At 38.5% G+C, this 22,190-nt stretch overlaps 2 protein-coding genes across 3 annotated transcripts in view; both read left to right on the top strand.

Annotated features, from left to right (window-relative positions):
* chrna7a (cholinergic receptor, nicotinic, alpha 7a (neuronal)) overlaps nucleotides 1-3,598 on the top strand; it is a 42,263-nt gene extending 38,665 nt beyond the window's left edge. For both annotated transcript variants that reach the window (XM_042491473.1, XM_042491464.1), the window contains exons 8-10: nucleotides 198-284; nucleotides 707-816; nucleotides 2,259-3,598. In XM_042491473.1, the coding sequence (XP_042347407.1) occupies nucleotides 198-284; nucleotides 707-816; nucleotides 2,259-2,801 (740 nt within the window). In that variant the 3' untranslated portion in view covers nucleotides 2,802-3,598. The remainder of the gene's footprint in view (nucleotides 1-197; nucleotides 285-706; nucleotides 817-2,258) is intronic.
* Nucleotides 3,599-7,491: 3,893 nt separating this feature from the next.
* The window catches only part of trip4 (thyroid hormone receptor interactor 4), a 102,382-nt gene continuing 87,683 nt past the window's right edge, over nucleotides 7,492-22,190 (top strand). The window contains exons 1-11 of the mRNA XM_042486641.1: nucleotides 7,492-7,661; nucleotides 8,727-8,908; nucleotides 9,155-9,285; nucleotides 9,483-9,701; nucleotides 9,815-9,893; nucleotides 9,980-10,085; nucleotides 10,235-10,450; nucleotides 10,552-10,681; nucleotides 11,075-11,268; nucleotides 11,434-11,558; nucleotides 11,742-11,833. Of these exons, the coding sequence (XP_042342575.1) occupies nucleotides 7,582-7,661; nucleotides 8,727-8,908; nucleotides 9,155-9,285; nucleotides 9,483-9,701; nucleotides 9,815-9,893; nucleotides 9,980-10,085; nucleotides 10,235-10,450; nucleotides 10,552-10,681; nucleotides 11,075-11,268; nucleotides 11,434-11,558; nucleotides 11,742-11,833 (1,554 nt within the window). The 5' untranslated portion in view covers nucleotides 7,492-7,581. The remainder of the gene's footprint in view (nucleotides 7,662-8,726; nucleotides 8,909-9,154; nucleotides 9,286-9,482; nucleotides 9,702-9,814; nucleotides 9,894-9,979; nucleotides 10,086-10,234; nucleotides 10,451-10,551; nucleotides 10,682-11,074; nucleotides 11,269-11,433; nucleotides 11,559-11,741; nucleotides 11,834-22,190) is intronic.

Here is a 22,190-nt window from a genome sequence, read left to right as displayed (position 1 = left end):
ATATTGTCACAAAATCATTTTTAAGGATGGAAAAGTGTGCTTGACTGTCATATAATATCCAATTTATGCAGACTTGTGGCGGATTTCAACATCAAAGAATCATGGCTCCCTGTCATGACTGTGTGATTTAAATACTTTTCATTGCTTTTAATAGTTTTGTTTGTGAAGTGCTTATGGAGATTTGGTCTCTTTCCCAGGCATTACAGTCCTGCTCTCCCTGACGGTCTTTATGCTGCTGGTTGCAGAGATTATGCCCGCCACATCGGACTCGGTGCCTTTAATAGGTAAGCCAGGCTGAAGTTAAAAGCAGTCCCTATATGGGTGTCAACTGCGATCAGTGGGAAGACACGGGGGGAAATCTATGTAGTCATTTCTCATCAGGGGCTCTCTCATATCACAGTGTAACTAAGTTTAAGCACCCATCTAATATTTGGATTTTCTTATTTAGAGATCAGTCACCATATTTGAAACAGTGGAATGAAAAAGTAGCTTTGGGCATTTCAAAAAAGAGGTTTTGGCATTTCTGTCAGACACATAAAATAAGTGTGCTCGAGGCAAGAAAAGGGAGTTTCTCTTTGAGTTCTTTTTCTCACAGTGAAACCATTTATTTTTATCCACATGTTTTCGCCTTAAAGTTAAAATGCATCTGCATGACAACTCTCTGTATCCATTCTCATTATGTCTTCTTCGGATCCTCTTCACCCAGCTGAGTACTTTGCCACTACCATGGTCATCGTCGGTCTCTCGGTAATTGCTACAGTTCTCGTCTTACAATATCACCATCACGACCCTGACGGAGGCAAGATGCCGAAGTGGGTGAGTGTTGCTTCATGTTCGACCGTTATTTGTCACTAATACTGTGATCCTATTAACACCACTTTAGTCATTTCCCTCTCACCACATTAGGTTATTAGGTTACAGTCAATTTTACTTCACTTACAGCCGTTTATTAAGATTAATATGCATGTGCTCGTGTAAGACCGTGTGTCCACCAGATGATATCATTAAATGGGTGGATTATGATGCTGTGCCTCTGGGCACAGATTTGCAGGGGGCCCCACCACCTCTCCTACATAGGAGACACAGACTTTGTACTGTTTTTTTGTCTCTTTGTAGGTTATACATTTTTATATAATTGTGTGCCTCCCTGTGGTTGTTTGTGTCATTATTTTGTGTTTATTTAAGGTAATTTAATGTGTTTTTGGCAGTTTTATGTCTCTACTTGGTAATTTAGTGTCTCCTTTGTGGTTGTTAATTGTCTCTTTGCAGTTCCTTTGCATCTCTTTGTGGTGTTTTCTTTCTTTCTTTTTTAGAAATATTTTTTCTGTTACTCAGTTGTTTGTGACTCTGTGGCTGTTTTCCCATTTTTGTTGTGATTTTGTGACTTTTTGCAGTTCCCTTGCATCTCTTTGTGGTAATTTTGCGTCTCTTTCTGGTTATTTTGTGTCTCTGTAAGGTATACACTTTGGGCCCCTAGGCTTGTGCCTGGTTGGCCCATACAGTGATCCATCCATGGCTAAGAGGTCTTGAGGTGTTAAAATATACTTCATTTAGTTAGCCAGTTGTGAAAACAGAAAAAGAGTCTGGCCAATGTGTTTTTATAAATGTCTTTCTCTCTCACATGATTAAGTCTCCTTTTATAATGAATGTAAGGAATTCACAATGTAATCCAATGTATTGAATATAATGAAGAGGTTTAGAGTCAAGGAATCCTGCAACACAAAGCAGATTGATTACTTACATTTTAATATGCTAATATGTAAAGTGAAGTCATGATATCTTTTGTTTTTATTGTGATTGGTCAGTTTTGACAAAGTGATGCTGAAATGTTGATTTGGCTTCTGCAAAACTTCAAATTCTTGTGGTAACTGAAACAATTAGACAAAAAAGGGGATGAAACCAGGCTTTATGTTTTTTGATGGATGTTTGCTACATTTATTAAAGGTTGATAAGAATCTTTTTTGAAATCTATTTTATATGGTCCCTTTTCAAGAAAACAAAATATGCAGAACATTGCCAGGCATTATGCCAATCATCATATCTGGATAACAAACATACCATGTTATGGGTTGTAAGCATGAGGCCTATTAAAGCACTTAATAAATTACATATAATTTACCTTCATTAACAAAACAGACACCAAAAAAGGAGAAAATTACATTTAAAGCAGTGAAAAGGCAAAACCGGCAAACACATTCAAAATGAATCTTTAAATTTGATAATAATAATTTCTTATTCATTACTGTTTGATCCCAAAGACCCGTGTGATCCTGCTGAACTGGTGTGCGTGGTTCCTGCGCATGAAGCGCCCAGGTGAGGAGCGGGTACGTTCAGCCTGTCACAACAAGGCTCCACGAAACAGCCTGACCAGCATGGACCTCAACGCCAGCGCCTCAGCCTCCCAATCCACCAACGGCAACATGCTTTATGTTGGCGTCCGTGGCCTGGAGAGCCTCCACTACTCCACAGCCGCCACCTCGCCCGACTCCGGGGTCCTCTGTGGACGGCTGGTTACACGAGCAGGTGAAGAAGAGATGCTCCTTCCCGCAGCTCAGAGTGCTTCGGTGAGCAGCGTGGAACCAGAGCTGGCCAAAATCCTGGACGAGGTGCGCTACATTGCCAAACGCTTCCGTGACCAAGACGAGGACGAGTCGGTGTGCAATGAGTGGAAATTTGCTGCGTCTGTTATTGACAGGCTTTGTCTCATGGCGTTCTCACTCTTCACCATCCTCTGCACCATCGGGATCCTCATGTCAGCACCCAACTTTGTCGAGGCCATTTCCAAAGACTTTTTCACTTAAGGACTTAAGTAGGAAAACAAAAATTAAAAGCATATACCAATCTCTCTTATCACAGAGTACCCATTTGTTAACCATGGGGCGGTAATTTGGATACAGTTAAGTCTGTTTTATCGCCAAATCTTCAACTATACATGAAAAAAAGTCAAATTGAGGACATGTACAGTAATTCCGGTAAAGTGTATGGAATACATAAATAGTTCACAGGTCCAGTGTGTAGGATTTAGTTCACACTGGAGAAGTTTAAGATCTGCAACCTCACAGCTAGATGCCGCTAAATCCTACACACTGGACCTTTATAGAAACACTCAGTATGTTTACATGATGTTAGAAAAAGTCAAATTATTGTGTTAGACCCAGAAGTCAAACAGCAAAAATTCAGAGAAGAAAGCCGGGAAAAACAAAAGAAGAAAAAAAAGGAAGAAAACGAAACAAGACAAAGGTATCGAGAAAAAGTAGTAGAGTACGTACAAACTTTACAGCATCGAAAGGTTATCCATGTTTTTTTACTGTTCGACATGCAACCTGTTTGCTGCTTTCTAACTTTTTTGGTTTGTGATGTAATAGGTCGAACTAGAAGAAGGTCCAACAGCAGCTATCTGTAAGGGGGCGTATCATCACCTACCGTGGCAGAGCTGACATACTTCTGTCAGTAAATCATTTCTCCCTCAGTGTTTGTTTCCTGGAACAGGGACAGTATGAATGGCCTAACTGAGCAATAACCAAACTGTGCATGTAAACATACTGAGTGTGCAAGATGTAGGGGGAATTAGTGACATCTAGTGATGAGGATTACAGATTCCAACCAGCTGAAACTTATTTCGGTTATAAATCCTTCAGTGTTTATTGTTCAGGAGGTTTTTACGCGGAGCCAAATTATCAGCAGAGACGTCTTTCTCTCCAAAACATGACTTAAATCAGTAAAAACCCTGAAGAAAGCAGTTTGACGTTAAAAATCTGTGGTGTCACTCACTTTTTGCAGAGGGGCTTCTGACTATGGTGGTTTTACACTAAAGAAAATAAAACAGATTATATTATATTCCATTTCTGTCAATTTATTCCTCTAAATCCTTCACACTGGACCTTTAATGTATGCCTTGCACAATGGTGGTGAGATTCTGCCTTTTATATTTCACTCTTACGGCATATCAATCTAAAACATCTAAATTTGATCCTCTTGAACTGTTTTAAAATGATGTAAAAGTACTACAAGGGGTTATTTAAGTGGTGTAATTGCTGAACTACAAAGAATGCAGCTGTGGTTTGTAATGTGATGTTACTGTGTATTATTGTTCATCATCACAATGCATCTATTCTTACTAATATCTACCCAATGTGAAACTAACAGCTATCGTATCTTGTGTTAAAATGTATTTGTTGCAACACGCGACTGCTCGTATATATCCAAAACAGTTGGAGTTGTGAGTTGCCTTTCTATGAAAACAAATTACAGTTGATTATAAGCATAAATATGTTCTTCCTTTGTCTTACTTCATGCTTATTTTTTATTAAGACATCTATCATAATTAAAGAATCACCTTGAGGTCAAAATAAAACTGCTTTTCCTGTCAGTTAAAACAAATATCAGATGTTTTTGTTGTACTGTGGCATTTCCCAAATAAACGTATTTTTTCTATTTGAAATTGGGGACAGATTTAAAACATGTTTTCTTCCTGTGCAGAACTGTGTTTTGTTTACCAGGATAACTATACTGCTGCTTTATTTACATTTTCCATTTTGGACTACAAACGATAACCTTGACCTTTGAGCTGTCAAATTGAAACAGAGAACAGAGACAGACTGATACAACTGGCTTTTTGACATCCAGCCAGCGAAACTGTTTTGAGGAGATAAAACACAAAAGTACTCCAGTGCAGCGCCTGTAGCATTGTTTGAAAGGTGATGAGTCATCAGATTGCATATACGTTATTCTGCAAGACTGAAAGAACAAGGAAGCTGTTACAGAAAACATAGCCTTGAGACAAGAAAACAATTTTTAAGAGAATTAGAGCGCACATCACTTTCCCCTTCCCATAAATGCAAAAAGCAAAAAACTTGGAAATTAAAAAAATAGAACTGAGCCACTTAAAAATTACCAAAAGATTACCAAAAAATGTATACAATGTATTAAAAAAGTGCATATATGTGAGAAAAACAGTTCCTGGTACATTTTCTGCAATATATCATTGAATCACTGATGCATTAATTTAATTTTTATATACTGTTGGTTAGTTTTTTGTCTACAACAATACTTTTACTTGATTGATTGATTGATTTCTTTTTTTATTTATTTTGTGTCATGCACATAAACATTTGCTCAACCCTCATAGGTTTACAAGACACCATTAAAACTGCAGCAATTAATCCAAAATAAATGTCATCTTAGTGCTCAGTCTCAAAAAAAAAAAAAAAAATTTAAAAAAAAATTCTGTGATAATAAGTTTCTTAAACATAACTTATTTTTTTCATGGCCATCCAACCAAAAGAAATCAACATAAATAGAGGTAATTTTACCGAAACTTACATTCCTTATATTATTATATAAGGAATGTACGTTGTTTTATATGACAATAAAACAAAGCAAAATTAACCTAATTCTCAATATTTCTCATGTCACACAACAAACACAGTCTGTCCAACTCTGGAGTGGCATCGAACCCACTGGTCTCTAAGGCTAATGGTTATGTTCCAGAGTGTTACAGTGCAAATAGCGATTTTTGGTCTTTTGTTTAAATTATACCTCACATAGGTTTCTGCATTGTAGCTATTCTTTATGAGACAGTAATCTGTATTGATCTTAATCTGTTATGTATCCATCTGCTGAATAAATGTGAGGTAAAAACTACAAATATTTAATTTATACTGAAGTAATCTACAGTGCTTGAGTAGTAAAAATCACCTATGAAAATATTACTTGAGTAAAAGAACTGAAATGTTTGCATCACAATTTACTTAAAATGCCAGAATCAAAAGTACTCATTAAGCAGAAAGGCCCAATTCTGAATCATGATTATTATATCTAGATGTGTTAATAACTTAAATTGGAAAAATATTTTGAATCTTCCATACAAATATTTCCTTACAAATACAATAAGGGACATTTAATTCAAATTCATGTGTAGACGTTATCCTGCAAGTCATCATTTTCTTAAGTTTGAGGGAGACTTTTGTGAAAACTGTTTATTGTGTTAAATGTTCCCAGAAACAATGTTGTACCTGTTCTTGCAACGTCTCAAGCATTGACTGTTATGGTCCCGACACTAACCATTTTTCTAAAATGTATCCTGGTATATGGCTGAAAACACAGAATTTTCTCTTTATTCGTAAAATGTTATTTTTGGTATCTACAATAACAATAGGAAAAAACTGGGTAGAATAAAGAAAAAAAAATAAATATAATTAATTAGATTAGTATCATTTTCTTAAATCTGATAACCAGTCTAGACTTTTATTTATAGTATTGTAAAATAAAACTACACATTTTAACCCAGAAAATAAGAAAGCAACAAAAAACAAACAATAAAAAAAAATTGTGTTTCTTGTATAATGTTTTTTTTTGGCTTTGGTGTTGATTTGTCTTTTATTTTGTTTCCTATATTAATGATTTCTACCGTCAGTAGTTTAAATTTAAAAAGAAGGCCTATCTTTTTATTGATTTAGACTTCCCATGTAAAAAATACTACCTAATTATGGAAGTCATTAATTTACAATGATAAATTACCTTTAAGTGTCAAATCTCTGGTGTGAGCTTAAGGCAGCTGTATGTCACTGCATTACAAAACTGCCATCTAGTGACTGCATTGAACAGGCACCTCTAATTACACTTAACCCTTTGAGGCCTCTGCAAAATGATTTGATTTCTTTCAAAAACAAGGGGAGAATGCAATAAGCAACTTAACAAGACATGGCCAAACTATGCAAGCAATAAGTAAATAAACTTACAAGAAAAATACCTCAAAATAAGCATGAAAAAACAACAATAAACAAACAAGAAAATTACCCCAAAAAGTGCTGAAAAGGGTGTATACATTGTTTTTTCTTTAACATAATTTTAAATAGGTTATAGAATTAGAATAATTATAAATGGATATGTTGTTGGACATTTTCCCCTTTTAATCATTTTCACCATTTTCATCATTTTTTGTCACCTTTTACTAATTTCTTGCAATTTGTCTGATATTTCTTGCCAAGCTGATCATTGCCTTTCCCCCATCATGTCTAAATTTCTAAAGAAATCAAACCAGTTTGCTCAGGTCTCAAATGGTTTAATGGCAAGAAAACTGATGATGATCCAGGTTTCAAAGGATTAAAGCTGATAAAAAGAGTTCATGGTCTCACAACAGTAAAAGTCCAACTGGGAATAGAAAATTATCTTAAACCCTTAAAGAGACTTTTAATTTTTAATTTTTTTTTTTTTTTTTTTTAATTTATTTTTAAATGCTTTTTTAAGATGTTTTGATTTAGTTTTTATGCAAACTGTGTGTATTGTATATAAAGAGAATTTCTGTCACAATTCGGGGCAGACAATAAAGCCTATCTATCTATCTTGACTAAATAACTGCCTCCGTGTTTTTGACTGGAAGCCAATGTCGTTGGTAGGAACTTTAATCCACTGTACAGGTTGTTTCCGGACGGGATTCTGCGCCTCCACGCAGTTGATTTATATATGTGCGCCTTTGTTATTTCGCCGGCTGGAAACACGTTGATTCAGTTACACTTTGACACGCCGCCGCTACATTTGGTTTCCAGCCTTGAGTTTAAAGTCTTTTTTGTAGTTGTTGAAATGTCTGAGGCTTTGCTGCAGTGGTGTGTGGACCAGTTACACCACAAGTTCGGGCTGGAGGCGTGTGAAGACATCGTCCAGTGAGTGATGTTAGCCTCCGTTAGCATAAATCTGCCTGTTAAAGTGCTGACGGGCTGCAGACAAGCTAACATCTGTGAACGAGCTTAAAAGCTAGCTGCGTGGCGCTTTACTAACATTTACTGTGTTTAAATTTTCCTATTTGAATCAATAATAATAGTGTTAATTTAGGTTATGCGTGGGTTTTAAAGTCACTGCTTTATTTCGACACAGGTAAAGTTATGCTAAATAAGTTTGGCATTACAGCAGTGACAGTGACAGGTAGACAGTTTGACAGGTGTGTGGGCTGTTTGTCAGGTAACAGTCAAACGGTGCTTTCACTGGTAAACTTATCAGACTCTATTCAATCTGTTAAATCCCATTTTTCGAGGTGACACGCCCTGGGTTAGTGCAATTCTGTATCTGTGCTGTTTATGACACTTAAATCAGTGGTCCCCCAACCTTTATGTTTAACCCTTTCAAACCTGAGCAAATAGGCCTGAATTCTGTTAAAAAAGACAAAAGATAAAAAGAAAGGCAATGCGCAACGGAGGATGAACTGACCCAAAAAATGGCTGTAAAGAATTTAAGAGTACAAAAAAATTACATAAAAATTATTTTCAAAAATGAACAACGCTAAAACAATAAAAAAAAGAAGAAAAAAAGAAAGCAATGAAATGCTAAGATCCAGGCCCAATTTATAGAGGCACAACAAATATTATTTCAATTATCTGCAGGCACTGGCTTGTTAACAAGAGAAAACATTGACAAAATGTAGGCACACATGTTGCTTGTTCATTCCAGTTCTTTTGAAAGAGAGATCATTCATATTTTAATTATATTTCTCAAAGACAGATAAAAAATGCAGTTCATATCAGGCCTAATGAAATAGTTGTAGTAGTAGTAGCAGTTGTGAAAAATCCACACATGGTAAAGTACCTTTTGCCAATCAACTCTTGAATATTAATGAAGTAATACATGGCAGACCAAACCACACAGATATAAAGAAGCAGTCTTCAGTGTTTTAAACATCCACTTTGACGATAAATGTAAAAAATTAAATGTAATTGTGTCACTTTGCTGTCTAGATATATTCTTACCATTGAAAACGCTGAAGAGATTGAGGAGTATGTTGGAGACCTCCTGCAGGGCACTGATGGGAGAAAAGGGCAGTTCATAAATGAGTTCCTCAGCAGATGGAAGAAGACTAAAAAACAGGCTGCAGATACCTCAAGTCCTCTTCTTCTCAAAGAGTCTTTGTCATCAGCAGGTAGGTCAATAAATGTCTCATTTCTGCTATTTAACATATTTTCAATGAGGTTATACACAAAATTCCTGCAAGCTATTAACAACCTGCTCTGAAATCACAATGCAGGGTACTTGGGCATAAATAAATGTTGCAAATAATTATACATTTTAATTATCAAAGGTCTTATGAATGCAAATGTACTTAACTGTGATATCAACGTAAATAAGAAATGCACAATAAACAATACTTTTTGCTGTCCTTTCCTAGATTCACAAGATATGACCAAAGATACCCAGAAAAAGTCTAAACGCAAGGGCCGTAACAAACAGGAGCTGCCGACTGTGAGCCAATCAGAGCCTGAACCAGAGGCAGTTAAAACCCCCATTGATCTGATGAGGGTGAGTACACATCCACCCCAAACGTTTATTGTCTTATCCCCTACTTTATGAAGGTAAATTCTCATGGTTTGAGTACAACGACAAAATACATAAAGTTGTAGATAATCAATTTAATTTTTGTTGTTGTGCTTATTTATTTTCCTCATCTATTTATTTCCTTTTTTCTTGTTTCCTCTCCTCATTTGCAACTTTTTCAGGCCCAAGAAAACAGTAGCACTTCTTCAACAAAGAAGAAAAATAAGTTTGTCAATCTCTATGCCAAAGAGGGACAGGACAAGCTGTCCATCTTACTCCCAGGTCGCCATCCTTGTGAATGCCTTGCCCAAAAGCACAAACTTATCAACAACTGCATCAGTTGTGGGCGCATCGTTTGTGAGCAAGAGGGCTCAGGACCCTGCCTGTTCTGTGGAAGTCTGGTAGGTAACATGTTGAGTCCTTAGATTCCCCTTTTTCAATCCACTCATGCTGCTGACAATCCTTATTTTATATTTTCATATTTTTTCACTCAGTGTTTTCTCTTCTGATTCAGGTATGCACAAGAGAGGAGCAGGAAATCCTGCAACGAGACTCCAACAAAAGCCAGAAACTAAGAAAGAAGCTAATGGGAGGTGAGAGTCAAAAGTCAGAATGAAATACTAAAACCCTGAAATAATGACATAGGTTAATGCTACGAATGTTTTTATTTTGGTGACAGATGGTGGCGAAAGAGATTATCTCCCACACCAAGAGGCCAAGATGAAAGCTGGCTTGGAAAAGGCAGTCCAGCACAAAGACAAACTGCTGGAATATGACAGGAACAGGTATCATAAATCACACAGTCAAGAGATTCACAATTCTGGATATGTTTACTGCTCGCTGTGCAATGTTTACACTTAAACTGTGCATTACAGTTGCAGCCTTAGGTTTTCAAAAACTTGCTGATAACTTATTTATTTTCTGTCCTCTTTAGTGTCAGGAGAACACAAGTTCTAGATGATGAGTCAGATTACTTTGCCACCGATTCCAATCAGTGGCTGTCACCCAATGAGCGAGAAAAGCTGAGGAAAAAGGAAGAAGAGCTGAGAGAACTTCGCCATGCGTCTCGCAAGGACAGAAAGATCACGTTGGACTTCGCTGGCAGACAAGTGATTGACGAAGGAAACAACCTCAACGAGTACTACAACAAGTGAGATGATCCGACACCGCGTGAATCAAAGCTGCAAGTAACAACTTGTGTTGTGAAATTACACTTGACACTATATCCTTTTACATTTTTTGAATAATTAGGTTGGATGAGACAGTCAGGGCTATGAACAGTGACTCTACGTCAAGATCACCCATGTATTCTGAAAGACAGGGTGGAAGGCAGACTCTCGGCGAGCTGGTCAACCCCAACATCATGCAGTCTGCACCAGAGGTATGTCATTTATCCTGGGAGTGACAATGGTGTCACCCTGTGGTTCAGTGTCAACACTGCAAGTAGAAATGTGTCCCCTCTAGTCATTTGTGTGATTATAAAACTTAATTGGAACAGTAAGAAATGTCTTTACAACTATCACTACGTTTTTAAAAGACATTGTTTTGTTTCGTTTTGAAACAAAATTTTGAACTGAGCCACGTTGGTTTGAAAGAAGCTGACCTTTGAGAGTGATACAGACCAGAATGATACAGTAAAAGATCAGTAAAATGGGTTGACATTAACATCTGACAGCTGTTTCTCCCACATTTAGAACAGAAACTTTATCTGTAATGAAAATGGATCATACAGATGGTACTAAACGAAAGTGATTACCGCTAATTAACTTTGCAGTGGGTGGATGTTGGAGGCAGTCAAAGCCAGAAGAGAAACACGAAGCAGGGAAAGAGCTCCACAGAGGAAAAGGGAGGAGAAGAACGTCAAAAGTTGCGGCTCCAAGACAAAGAGCTGCAGGAGATGTCTGACGGAGGCTGGTGCCTCAGTATGCACCAACCGTGGGCCACACTGCTGGTCAAAGGCATCAAGAGGTAAAACGTTAACATAATATCAAAAGAGCTTTGAAGATAAAGAAACAAAATCATAGTGTTAACCTGAAAATATAGTTTAACATTCTTGCAGAGACTTGTTTTTTTTTTATGTCAGGCCAGTAAAAGCAGAGGTACAGTAAATGCATTTTTTGTGTGTGTTTGTAGGGTCGAGGGGCGGACTTGGTACACGTCCCACCGTGGTCGTCTTTGGATTGCTGCTGCAGCCAAGAGGCCCACCCCTCAGGAGATAGCTGAGGTGGAAACCATGTACCGCCACGTCTACAAGAAAGGTACACAATCACAAACTAAGACTGCGAATACTGAAAGTGATCTGCTTATTGCTGTTTTATACACAACACTTTAAATTGCACACAACGTCTGGTATAATGCGTGTAGTTTTAGTGTGTTGGTGAATGTGTAATTGTTTCTGTTTTTGTGTGTGTGTGTGTGTGTGTGTGTGTGTGTGCGCACAGAGCCCAGGTTTCCTAAAGACTATCCCACTGGCTGCTTATTGGGCTGCGTCAACGTGACCGACTGTCTCTCTCAGCAGCAGTTCAGAGAACAGGTCAGTCAAGCATCACAATCACATCTTACCAGAGTAATGAGCACAGTGCAGACTAGGGGTGTCCCAGACTAAGAGTTTACATAGTTGAACCTAATTTTTAAAATCTTGCCTGTCATCGACTGAACGTCAAATATGCTTTTTTTTTCTTATTGATTCATATTCTCAACAACAGTGCAGCAACTTATTTTGCAGTAAGATGTATTCCATCAAGTGCTGTTTGTTTGTTGTTGGGGGTGCGTGTGTAGGCGTGTGTAGGTGTGGCAGCGGTGCTGTCCACAGTACCGAAAGGGAGCAAAGACACTGATAGACAGACAGAAGGTGTCATTTAGTTTGGTCCCTGCTCTCTCTCTGTGGTTGTAAACAAAAAAATCTCAGAGTGCAAGAGAGATGCAAGCAGCAGGCCATAATCAGCTGCCCCCCCTGCTGATTTTGACAGAGAATTGTTCATGAGTTAATTAACATTTAGCGCCCTGTGGGCACCACGTTATAATGTGAGTGCTCTGATTATTAAATATAAATCTGCTACAATTCGACTGTGAGATTGGTGGTCGAATCAGGCTCCCCTTCAACCCAAGCACAGACTATAACTTAAGAATAACAATAGTGTCATTGAATCACCACACAAATCAGAAATGTGGGTGGCAATTCAGAAACAGTGTACATAAACCAGGACAAGGCCCTATAGCAAAACCATCAAGCAAAGACAAGAACAGTATTTTATTTTAATCAAAGTGTGCGCTAAATAGGCTGAAGGGAAAGTGGAGGAAAAAAAGACTTGAATAAAAGTGTGAAATAAGGCCACACAAAGCTATTGTGATGTTTTGCCAAGTTACTTGTTTACTTGTGACTTGGAGAATTTTATTTTTTTGAGTTCAGAGTCTGTTTGGGTGCTTTGTGAACCAAGCTAGCTGCAATAAAATGGGCAAAAATGTGTGTGCGGCTTTTTGCTGACTTGGTGGACAGTTTGCTGTCGTTGCTGTTTTTGATCGTGTTTCGTGTTGAATGCTGTAATTGTTATAATTCCCACCCTCCTGTGTTTGGCTTCTCCAGTCTCTCTGCCCCACATTTTGTCTCATCGTGTAATAGTATTGGAATTGCAGGAATCAGATGAACATCATTGTGGAAATTTTGACACACAGCTAAACACCCAGACCTCTTGGATAGCGCATTATTATTTTATAGACATCCAGAGGCTTTTTTCATCCAAGACCACACAGTGTGGGAAAGAAAAACACAGTCATACAATGTTTTTAACAGCGTAATTATCCTCCAGACAGAAACACTCTTGTGAGTTTAAATCATTGTGAAATTACAAACTTATAGCTGCTTAGAGAAAATCTGGACAGTTTTATATGCTTGCAGGATGACTATAATTCTTCCTACACACTGTCTTGTGTGTTTCTTGGGTATTTTACTGAAAGAAACTATCTGAGTTGATCATGATTTTGTACCTTGTGTGCACAATTGCTGCAATGTCGTCTCTTACCAGCAGATGTCAGACTTCACCTTTTCACCAGAATATCCCTGCCTGTTTTCAGTCTTTCCCATTGGAGGCAGTATACACCTCAGGAAGAACCACCAAAACACAAATCCAAGCCCTCACTATGCCAGCTACATCCAACCCAAATGCTTTATATACACACATTACACTGGCACCAGCCTATTAGTTTTACTGTGGTTATGCAGCATACATTCACAGCAAAAAGGGCGTATTTTTTTGTCTCACAGCCACAGGAGACAGAAATAGCGAAGAAAACCCTCTAATTACTAATAAGACAATAGAGTGTACTGCTGCTTTTTCTTCTTTTAATTTTATGTCTCCTATAACACTTAAACTGAAATCCACCCTTAACCAGAGTGTTACGAGGACTCTGAACATGTGATGTGGCAAAACATGGAGGTGCTCCATTGGCAGTATGGTCAGTGCTGCCCCTTTTTGGACTCATTAACTGTTTACTTGGGCTTTTATACCCAAATTGATGTAATTAATTGTAGTTTTACCAAGTATAAAGTGGGAAATACAACCTACTCCCCATTCAGTCATCATGTGTGTACAGAGTCGCTCTCCCATTCGCTGTCAATGGAACACATTTAGAGTTAATTACATTGCCATCCTCGTCTTGGCTGGATTGCCTCCGGCTTTTGGAGAGATTGCTCTGTCTGAGGACTGCTGGTCTCATCCATATACAGTAAACTGTATGTTGGGTTTTATTTGAGCTGAAACAATAAATAGATTAGAGAAATAATCACCAATTTATATAATAATCATCATTTTTTTAATCCAAAATGCTAAACAAACCAGCTTCTTAAATGTGATTATTAGTTGTTTTTTGTAACGTCTACACCGATAGTTAATTGAGTTTTGGACTGAATCAAAGAATTTGAAGATGTCACTTTGGGCTCAGAGAAATCGGGATGGACATTTGTTACTATTTTCTAACATTTTATTCTTGATCTTTGCTGGTTATTGGACAACAAGAATAATCGTTAGTTGCAGCCTTAAGTACAAGTAATGTCAGGCTTTATGAGTAACAACTCAACTATAAACACAATCAGAACAGTAAAGTATTGTAACATTTTGCATTGCAATAGTGGATTTAAAATCAGATACAGTTTACTGTAATAGAACTGATTGAAGTGAGATGAACAGACTGAAAACTATCCTATGTAGATATAACTTATAGTTAAAAAAAGTATTTCATCACGATTGACTGCAATTTATGTGTTCACAATACTCAGCATACTGCAAAGCATTTAAAATCACACTAATATTGTATTGTGACTAAATTATCATGATAATATCATATCGGGAGCCCTCTGGTGATTCTGACCCCTGTTATGAACATGTTTGTTTATTTGTGGGCATTTATTTTGTTGATTAACAGTGTTGAGCTGTACTTCAAGCGGCTTAGTAATTGTTAAGAGTATTAACTTCCTCTACCACATCAGTCAGAGGGAACTCTCTGTACAAATACACACCCTTATTTGATCAGTTACAACTCGTTATTTTTGATGTTGTAGTCAAACATCTAAATGTCTTACTCTACCTACTCTAGTCTAAAGTGAAACTGTGCAAAGACACCAGCTCGCAAACCCATGTACACACGCATTTGTATGCAGTTGTTGATAAGATCCTAAAATGGATCACATTTGGAAATTGTTCCAGTTAAAAAAAACAGACCAGTGGAAAATGCAATTATGCCCTTTTAGGATGTGTTTCCATGCATCTTTGCTCACACATTTTAACACGTGTGTCCTCCTGCAAAAAGTCAGTTGTCTTATTTCTAAGACAAATAATGTATCTTAAAAATGCGTGCTGCTACGTGGTTTGCATTCTGGCTGCTGGGACCTGTAAATCTAAGGGCTTTCCCCTTTTGTACTCTGTCCTCATTCTCTCCTCCACCACTCATTCCACCCAGGGCTGTAAAATCATGTTTGCAGGCAGTGTGACTGCCCTTTCATCCTGTGAAAGGGTGTGTGTGTGTGTGTGTGTGTGCGTGTGTGTGTGTGTGTGCGTGTGTGTGTGTGTGTGTGTGTGTGTGTGTGTGTGTGTGTCCACATGCACAGAGCAGCCATAAATAACACCCCCACCCAACACAAGGCCCCTCAGAAAAAAAAGAAAGAAAGGCAGATGTAGAAAATAGTGAAGCAACCAGAGAAGAACAACAGTACCACAGGCCTATTGATGCCGCAGAACAGTTGTTTCGTGCTTATTTCAGTCACCATTTTGTTAAAAAAAAGCAGCGACTTTTAGCTGTTTAGCAGTGTAAGCTTGGCTCCTTTCATGTAAGCAAAAAAGTGCATGTTGTGTGAGTGCATAGTAGCACACGGCTGAGCTGCTGGGCTCGGCGAGTGGGTGAGGTGTAGGATTTACTGTCCTGTGCTGGCAGTTGTGGGTGGTTAAAAGGGGGGAGGGGGAGTTGGGGTGGTGTTGAAGGACAGACAGCCATTATTCTTCAGGCTCTTTCAAATCTGCCCCTAGTGATGTATGAAATATTTAGAGAAACTGGAATGTGGGTGGATCAGGAGAGCATGAGAGAAACACTATAAATGCAGTAAATGTTGTAAATATTTGAATATCACTGATCTAGTGTGATTGCAGTCACTCCCCTGCTGGGGCGCTGTTGTACAAAAAAGCACCAAAAACCTGATACCCTGCTGACAGACAGTGAAGAAAGACCACCCCAGGCTGAGCAGGATTTCCATCTGCTTTACTTGGACCAATTCTTTCGCTCATTAGAAACTGACTGGTGTATTGATCCATCCTCCCCATAATCTCTCACTCCTCCCAACTCCCCAGCCCCCCACACTGCTGATAATTGGCCAGCCATTATGATCTGTGCTCTGTCTCTCCATCCCCACCCCACCCCAGTGCTCACTCAGCAGTAGGTGGAGATGTACGCCTGACCTGCTGTCTGCAGAAAGCCGGGATGGAAGGTGTTGGGGAGGAGATAGGTAGGCTACAGATAGAGTTGGGTTGATTTACGGTTTTGCCGGTCCGGTTCGGAAGCTAAACCATTTTTATTATATGCGAACTGGCCGAACCAGCATTTGTCATTACAGCAAGTGAAATTGTAAAAAGAAAAAAAAAGTAATAAGCAATATGGCAGCATGATTAATATAATATTATGCTTATAAATGGTCTAACTGAGCCATTTGTGTCCAGCAGGTCATGTGTACGGCCAGTGTTGGCAACATAAAAGAGATTAATTTTCAGCAGAGAGGAGAGAGCGGCATACGCAGTGTATTTTTTTAAACTTTTTGGGTTGATAAAAGGGGGCATGGCCGAGTAAGTGTCTTTAAGAACCAAAAACTGCACAAATAACACATCCGATTTGAAACATTTGCTGTCTATTTATTCCTGAAGCTCGCTTTGAAAGCTCCACAATGAAGGAGGAATTGCTGATTCTTGACGTTGAAATGAGAACATTTTACATGAAACCTTCTATTGTTTCACTAAAAAACCTGAGCAGTGTTAGCTGGCTGGGGTGAGATTGCAGAGAAGTAGAAAGTTTCTGCTAAAAACAAGCTAGGCTAATTTTACTTACTGTTTGCTCTCTTGTAACATTGCAAATTTACTAAGATAGCAGTTAGGCTCCTCACTCATCTTTTATTTTGTCTGTAGTCTGATCTCAAACGCACAGATAATAGCTTCATGGTTTGTTTACATGATGTTATAGAAGAGCATATTTAATGGGTTCAGTGTGGAGCGAGAGCTCTAATGTTACAAGATGCTATGTGATGCTGGTGTTCTGTTGACACACAGTTTTATAATGTTCTGCTCAGGAGACAAGTACATCACTCAAATTTTCACACTGGCCCAACTCTAGTTAGACATTGAAAACTGGAATGTTTTTGCTAGAAGAGGCAGAGGGACATAATTAAAAAGGATGAGCAGAGAGCCCAGGCCAAGCTAATCAGGTTTATGGTTGGTGGATATGCTGCAGATGGTTTACTTCACACATACAAATGACACTTAACTGTTCAATATTTTAAAATCGTGCATAAAATGAAGCATTACTATATTTTGAGTACAACATTTATCTACACATGCACAGACCCATTCTCAGTCAGGTTCACAGCACAGGCAAATGCACATCTCACCGCATACAGAGCTCGAATCACACCATCAACTTACACTCCTGTGGTGAAAAAATTGATTGGATCAGTCCACACTCTTAATAAGGGTCTGATTTATTTCTCTGTTGCAAAGACCATAACACCAGCTGCAGAGCTACATGTCTTGGTGAATACAATTCAGAGAGTCTTTTGCACAGGCATGCTGAGAGAAAAACTGGTGACTGTTCAGTGCTGTATTGATTTATATGAATTTACTTTAAGGGCAAGAAAGCAAAGGCTTTGTGTGTTTGAGTGTGTGTGTTTTGATGCATACATATATTATCTGCTCAAAGGAGCCTATGGATTTCCTGATGGTGAAATGTAGGCATAGTAATGCAATATGGAAGTTTCAACATTTACCGAGGTTTTTGAACAGCAGTGCAGCCCAATGTTTCACAGATAAGCATGTTTTATTAACCTTGGGTATGTTGAAGGCTAACATAATGCAGGTCCCCTGGCGCTCATGTATATCGGATGTACATATTTGAGATGTGGCTTGTACTGTATGGCTTACAGAAGTGGTTCCCAACTGGTCCAGACTGAGGTTTCACATTTCATTCGTCAATAAGTCACAATCCACTTACAGGCTATATAAACACAAATTCAGATGTTTTTAAAGGCTCTTTTCACCTGAGTCATCACCAGGAAAGAAGAGCAAGACATTAAACATGAATAACGCTAGAATATTGTTCAGCTGCTTAAGTAATGCATTCTGAAATGTCATTTAAATGAGGACTTGCTGCAGGATTGAGTTATGCAGTATCATCTTCATTCAGTATGCAACTGTATCATCTGCATACAGTATATGTATATGACTATATTGTCTGCATACAGCAGTATATGACTATCATTTGCATACAGCATGCAATTGTATTATTTACATACAGTACATGTATGTAATAGCAACTGGCAAAAGCAAACAGTATTTTTTTCTTTCTGTGTATATCCCTTTATATATATTCTGTGTCCCCTCTCTTAAGTTCAGAGAATCGAATGAACAGTCAAGTTTCTGGTGTTCTGCTGCTACGTCTGTGTCCACATTATGCTCTGTGACCTGCGAGTATAAAGCAATGAATAACCAAGCAGTATATATATTCCACCACTGCTCCTAATGAATGTCCAGCTCAGAAATATAAAATCAATACATGGCAGCAGATGTTGTAATGGTGGGGAGTTGCCACAAATAAATGAATGTGTGGGAAACCCTGTATGTAGCTGTTTCATGTGTTTTCCACAAAATATAAATTAATTAAAAAAACATGAGGAGAAAAAAAACTGTGTCCTGGTAAAAAAAAAAAAAAAAAACCTAGAAAATCAGTATGTGGCGGCTAATGTTCATATTGTGGCAGGCCACCACAAATAAATCGGCGTATGGGAAACTGCATAAATTTATGCAGATTAATTCTTTCACATGTATTTTACAAATAATGATTATGCTTTTGTGATTGGTCAAGTGGCTGTTAAAGCTTAAAGTCAAGCCATCACTCATCCATCTCTATACTGGAGAGGCACCGTGGCAAGTGTGTAGGGGCTGGGATCCTGGCCACATGGATCGTTTCTGCCAAGCATCCTTCTCGCCATTGTACAGGCGTTTGTTAATGAACTGGACAATCTCCATGCCCGTATCAGTTTCCAATGGTATATCAGAAAAAGTAATTTCTATATACCGATCTGACAGAACAGAGAACCCTGGAAAGGGACCATCTTGCTGAGGGGCTAAAATATGAAAAAAAAAAAACAACAACAAAAAAAGCCAACACATGCTTCAAGTGATGCGAGAGGGCCGTAAAGGGTCAGAACAATCAGAGCCCGCCCACAGTCTGCCCTACACTACACGGTCTGGAGCACATTGGAGGACACCATTGTCAGTGCCACTGCTGAATTCACTAAGTCTGTGGTGGGTTTTAATTTGTAAAGCAACAGAAACAATTGAGGTCACTCCACTCCACAGCCACCTTTGTTAGTGCTGTACGTAACGGTAAGACACCAATATGTCAACAAGTCAAAATATTGCCATTCGTGATGCAATTTTTTTCTTATATTAAAATTTATACCGATATTATTGTGGACGATATGAAATGGCGCACCCCTAGTTGTACTTTGTATGATTTCATGTAACTGGTTGGTTGGTTGATTGGTTGGTTGGTTGGTTGGTTGATGTATGAAGCAGTATCATCTGCATACATTTTAGTACAGAAATCACTGTATATTATAGTGTGTGTTAAGAGTGGACCCAGAATAGACTTCAGAGATTGACTGATGGAGCAGCAGAGAAATAAATGTGTTCCGTTATTTGTGTTATTTGCAAACATAGCCGTTAACAATAATTTAAAAAAAACATGTACAAAATAGATGATGATGATGATGAAAAAAAAATCACATAGTCATCTTAGAAGCTTTTCACTGCCCTGATAACGCCACTATTGTCCCAGCTGAGTCGTTTCATTTTAATCAGAAGTCATTGTTGCTCTGTATATGCAGTTTATATTATCTCAGTCTCAGTGTCATTGCATTGGCCTCTTTTGTATTTTATCTTTTACCCTCCAGTTAATAAAACAATCTTTTATTTTGTTCTTCTTTGTAACTTTCAGCTTCTTGATGAGTTTATATCGTACCCCATTAAAGCAGAGTATGTATATCCATGTATATAGACAGCAGTTCAGTAGATGTGTGCACACTAGCACATGTCAGATAACTAAAACCATAGGTGTATGGTGCATCACATAGCTGCAAGCTTAGCCACTTATCTGTTAAAAGAAGTGCTGGTTTCTGTGGAATTCCATTTGTGCGAGCTCTCCCTCTGACCTCCAGAGTTGAGCGGCTCCCGTGCTTGTTAGGCCGACTGGAAGCTCGGACTGATGCCTGCGTTTCCTTGTGTGGTAATGTGATATTTATATGCTGAAAGCCTTCCTGCCAGCATGCCACACACACACACACACACACACACACACACACACACACACACACACACACACACACACACACACACACACACACACACACACACAGAGGATATATTGGATGCATTCCAAAGGAAGGTAAGTCAGGCAGTCAGGCAATGCTATTTTTTCTTCCCCCTCTTTCTCTGTAACATTGCGTGAATCCATAGCAGTAGCGGCTCCCCTCCCCCCTCCATCATTCCATCTTCATATTATCCCCCACTTTCCCTCTAACAGTATGTTTTACAGGTCAGGGCAGTAAAATTGTATGTCTTTGTGGAGAAGTCAGATTATGCTCAGTGAACAGTCGTGCACACTTACATGCAGCTATGCATCGCTCTCTTTCTCTCTCTCTCTCTCTCTCTCTCTTGCTATCTCGTTCTGCACAACCCTCAGTCCTACTCACTCACATTCCTCCCCTTCCTCCCTTTTCCTTGCTGGGCAGTTTGCCATGACAGAGAGGTCAGACATCATGTGATTCTGCAGTGGTGTGTAGAATGCATTCAGTCCAGAGTCCCCAGGCACTGGATGACAACCAACCAAACCTCAGTCACAGGTTTTCAACAGCATGAAAAATACATAGAACCATCTGCCAGACTTGAAATGGCCTGCTACACTGTTTAGAATTTCACTGCTGTCCTTAAACCACTTCATTGAATGCCATTCAATTCCTGCTGTTGGGGGAACTGTCAGTGAAGCCCCCCCTCCCTTTATTATCTCTCCACCATTTTGTTCTGCACATTTAATAGGACTTGTTCCTCCTGCTGTATGCTGATCACAGGAACTTGGAACAAAGATAAAGGCAACACGAGTAATTTCAGACAGCTTCCTTTGATGGTCTGAGAGACAGCAGTGTTGATGAAAATATGTTAGAATCAAAGAGAGGTAACTGAATACCAAGCTGTTAGACTGAATGCTAAACAGGTTCAGATTCTTCTTTCTTTAGTCTTTAAAATTTATGATCATTGTTGGTCTTTTAAGGAGGACCTCTTCAATGTTTGACATGTTTCTAAGCTGTGAAGCAGTCTCTTTTCTGAACTGGAAAAAATGTTGCAAAAGTCAAGGTCATTATGTAGTCATTACTCCATTACAGTCATTTAGGACATAAACAGGAAAGCCTGCAAGGTACTCATAATAATACACCACTGACTAATATTACTGACTGTAGCAGAATAGGAATGAAAGGATATGAAATCTAGTTCTTGTTTTGTAACTGCTGCATTGAAATAAGACAGTCTGATGTAAATTTAAAAACGAATCAACAAGAAAAGAAAGAAATTGTTCTTGTTTTGTTTTTGTTTTTTTTTACTAGGAAAACATATTTGTTGTTGGTCATTGAAGGAACAGTTTAGGACTGAGGGCGATTTAGTGGCATCTAGTTGTGAGGATTTCAGGTTACAACCAGCTGAAATTTCTCCTGGTTATGATTCCCTCAGTGATCATTGTTCAGGAAGTTTTTAGCAGTAGCTGAATCTTCCGCTGAATTAAACCAGTAAAAACACTTTCATGCTACTAATCAGTGTTTCTCCAATGCTGTTTGGCTTGTTGTAGACAACCTAGCTTCCCTGCAATTGCCTGCATTACTGAAGAAATAAATTATACTTTCTAAATACTGCTAAATACATCGAGGGAGGGTAGTAAATAAAATCAAAGGAATTAAATCAAGTCAATGGACTGAAACTGTTTCTGTCCTAACTTTAAAAGCCTGTGATTTTGTGGTTTAAGTATGTTTAGCTGTTGCTGTTTTTGAATAGGTGTGTTTGCATTTCTTTCATGTCCCAGCAGACGTAACTGGAACA

This window comes from Plectropomus leopardus, chromosome 1, assembly GCF_008729295.1.
Source record: "Plectropomus leopardus isolate mb chromosome 1, YSFRI_Pleo_2.0, whole genome shotgun sequence".
Lineage (NCBI taxonomy): Eukaryota > Metazoa > Chordata > Actinopteri > Perciformes > Serranidae > Plectropomus > Plectropomus leopardus.
Note: the sequence above shows the minus strand (reverse complement) of the source record. Positions and strands in the feature narration are given on the sequence as shown.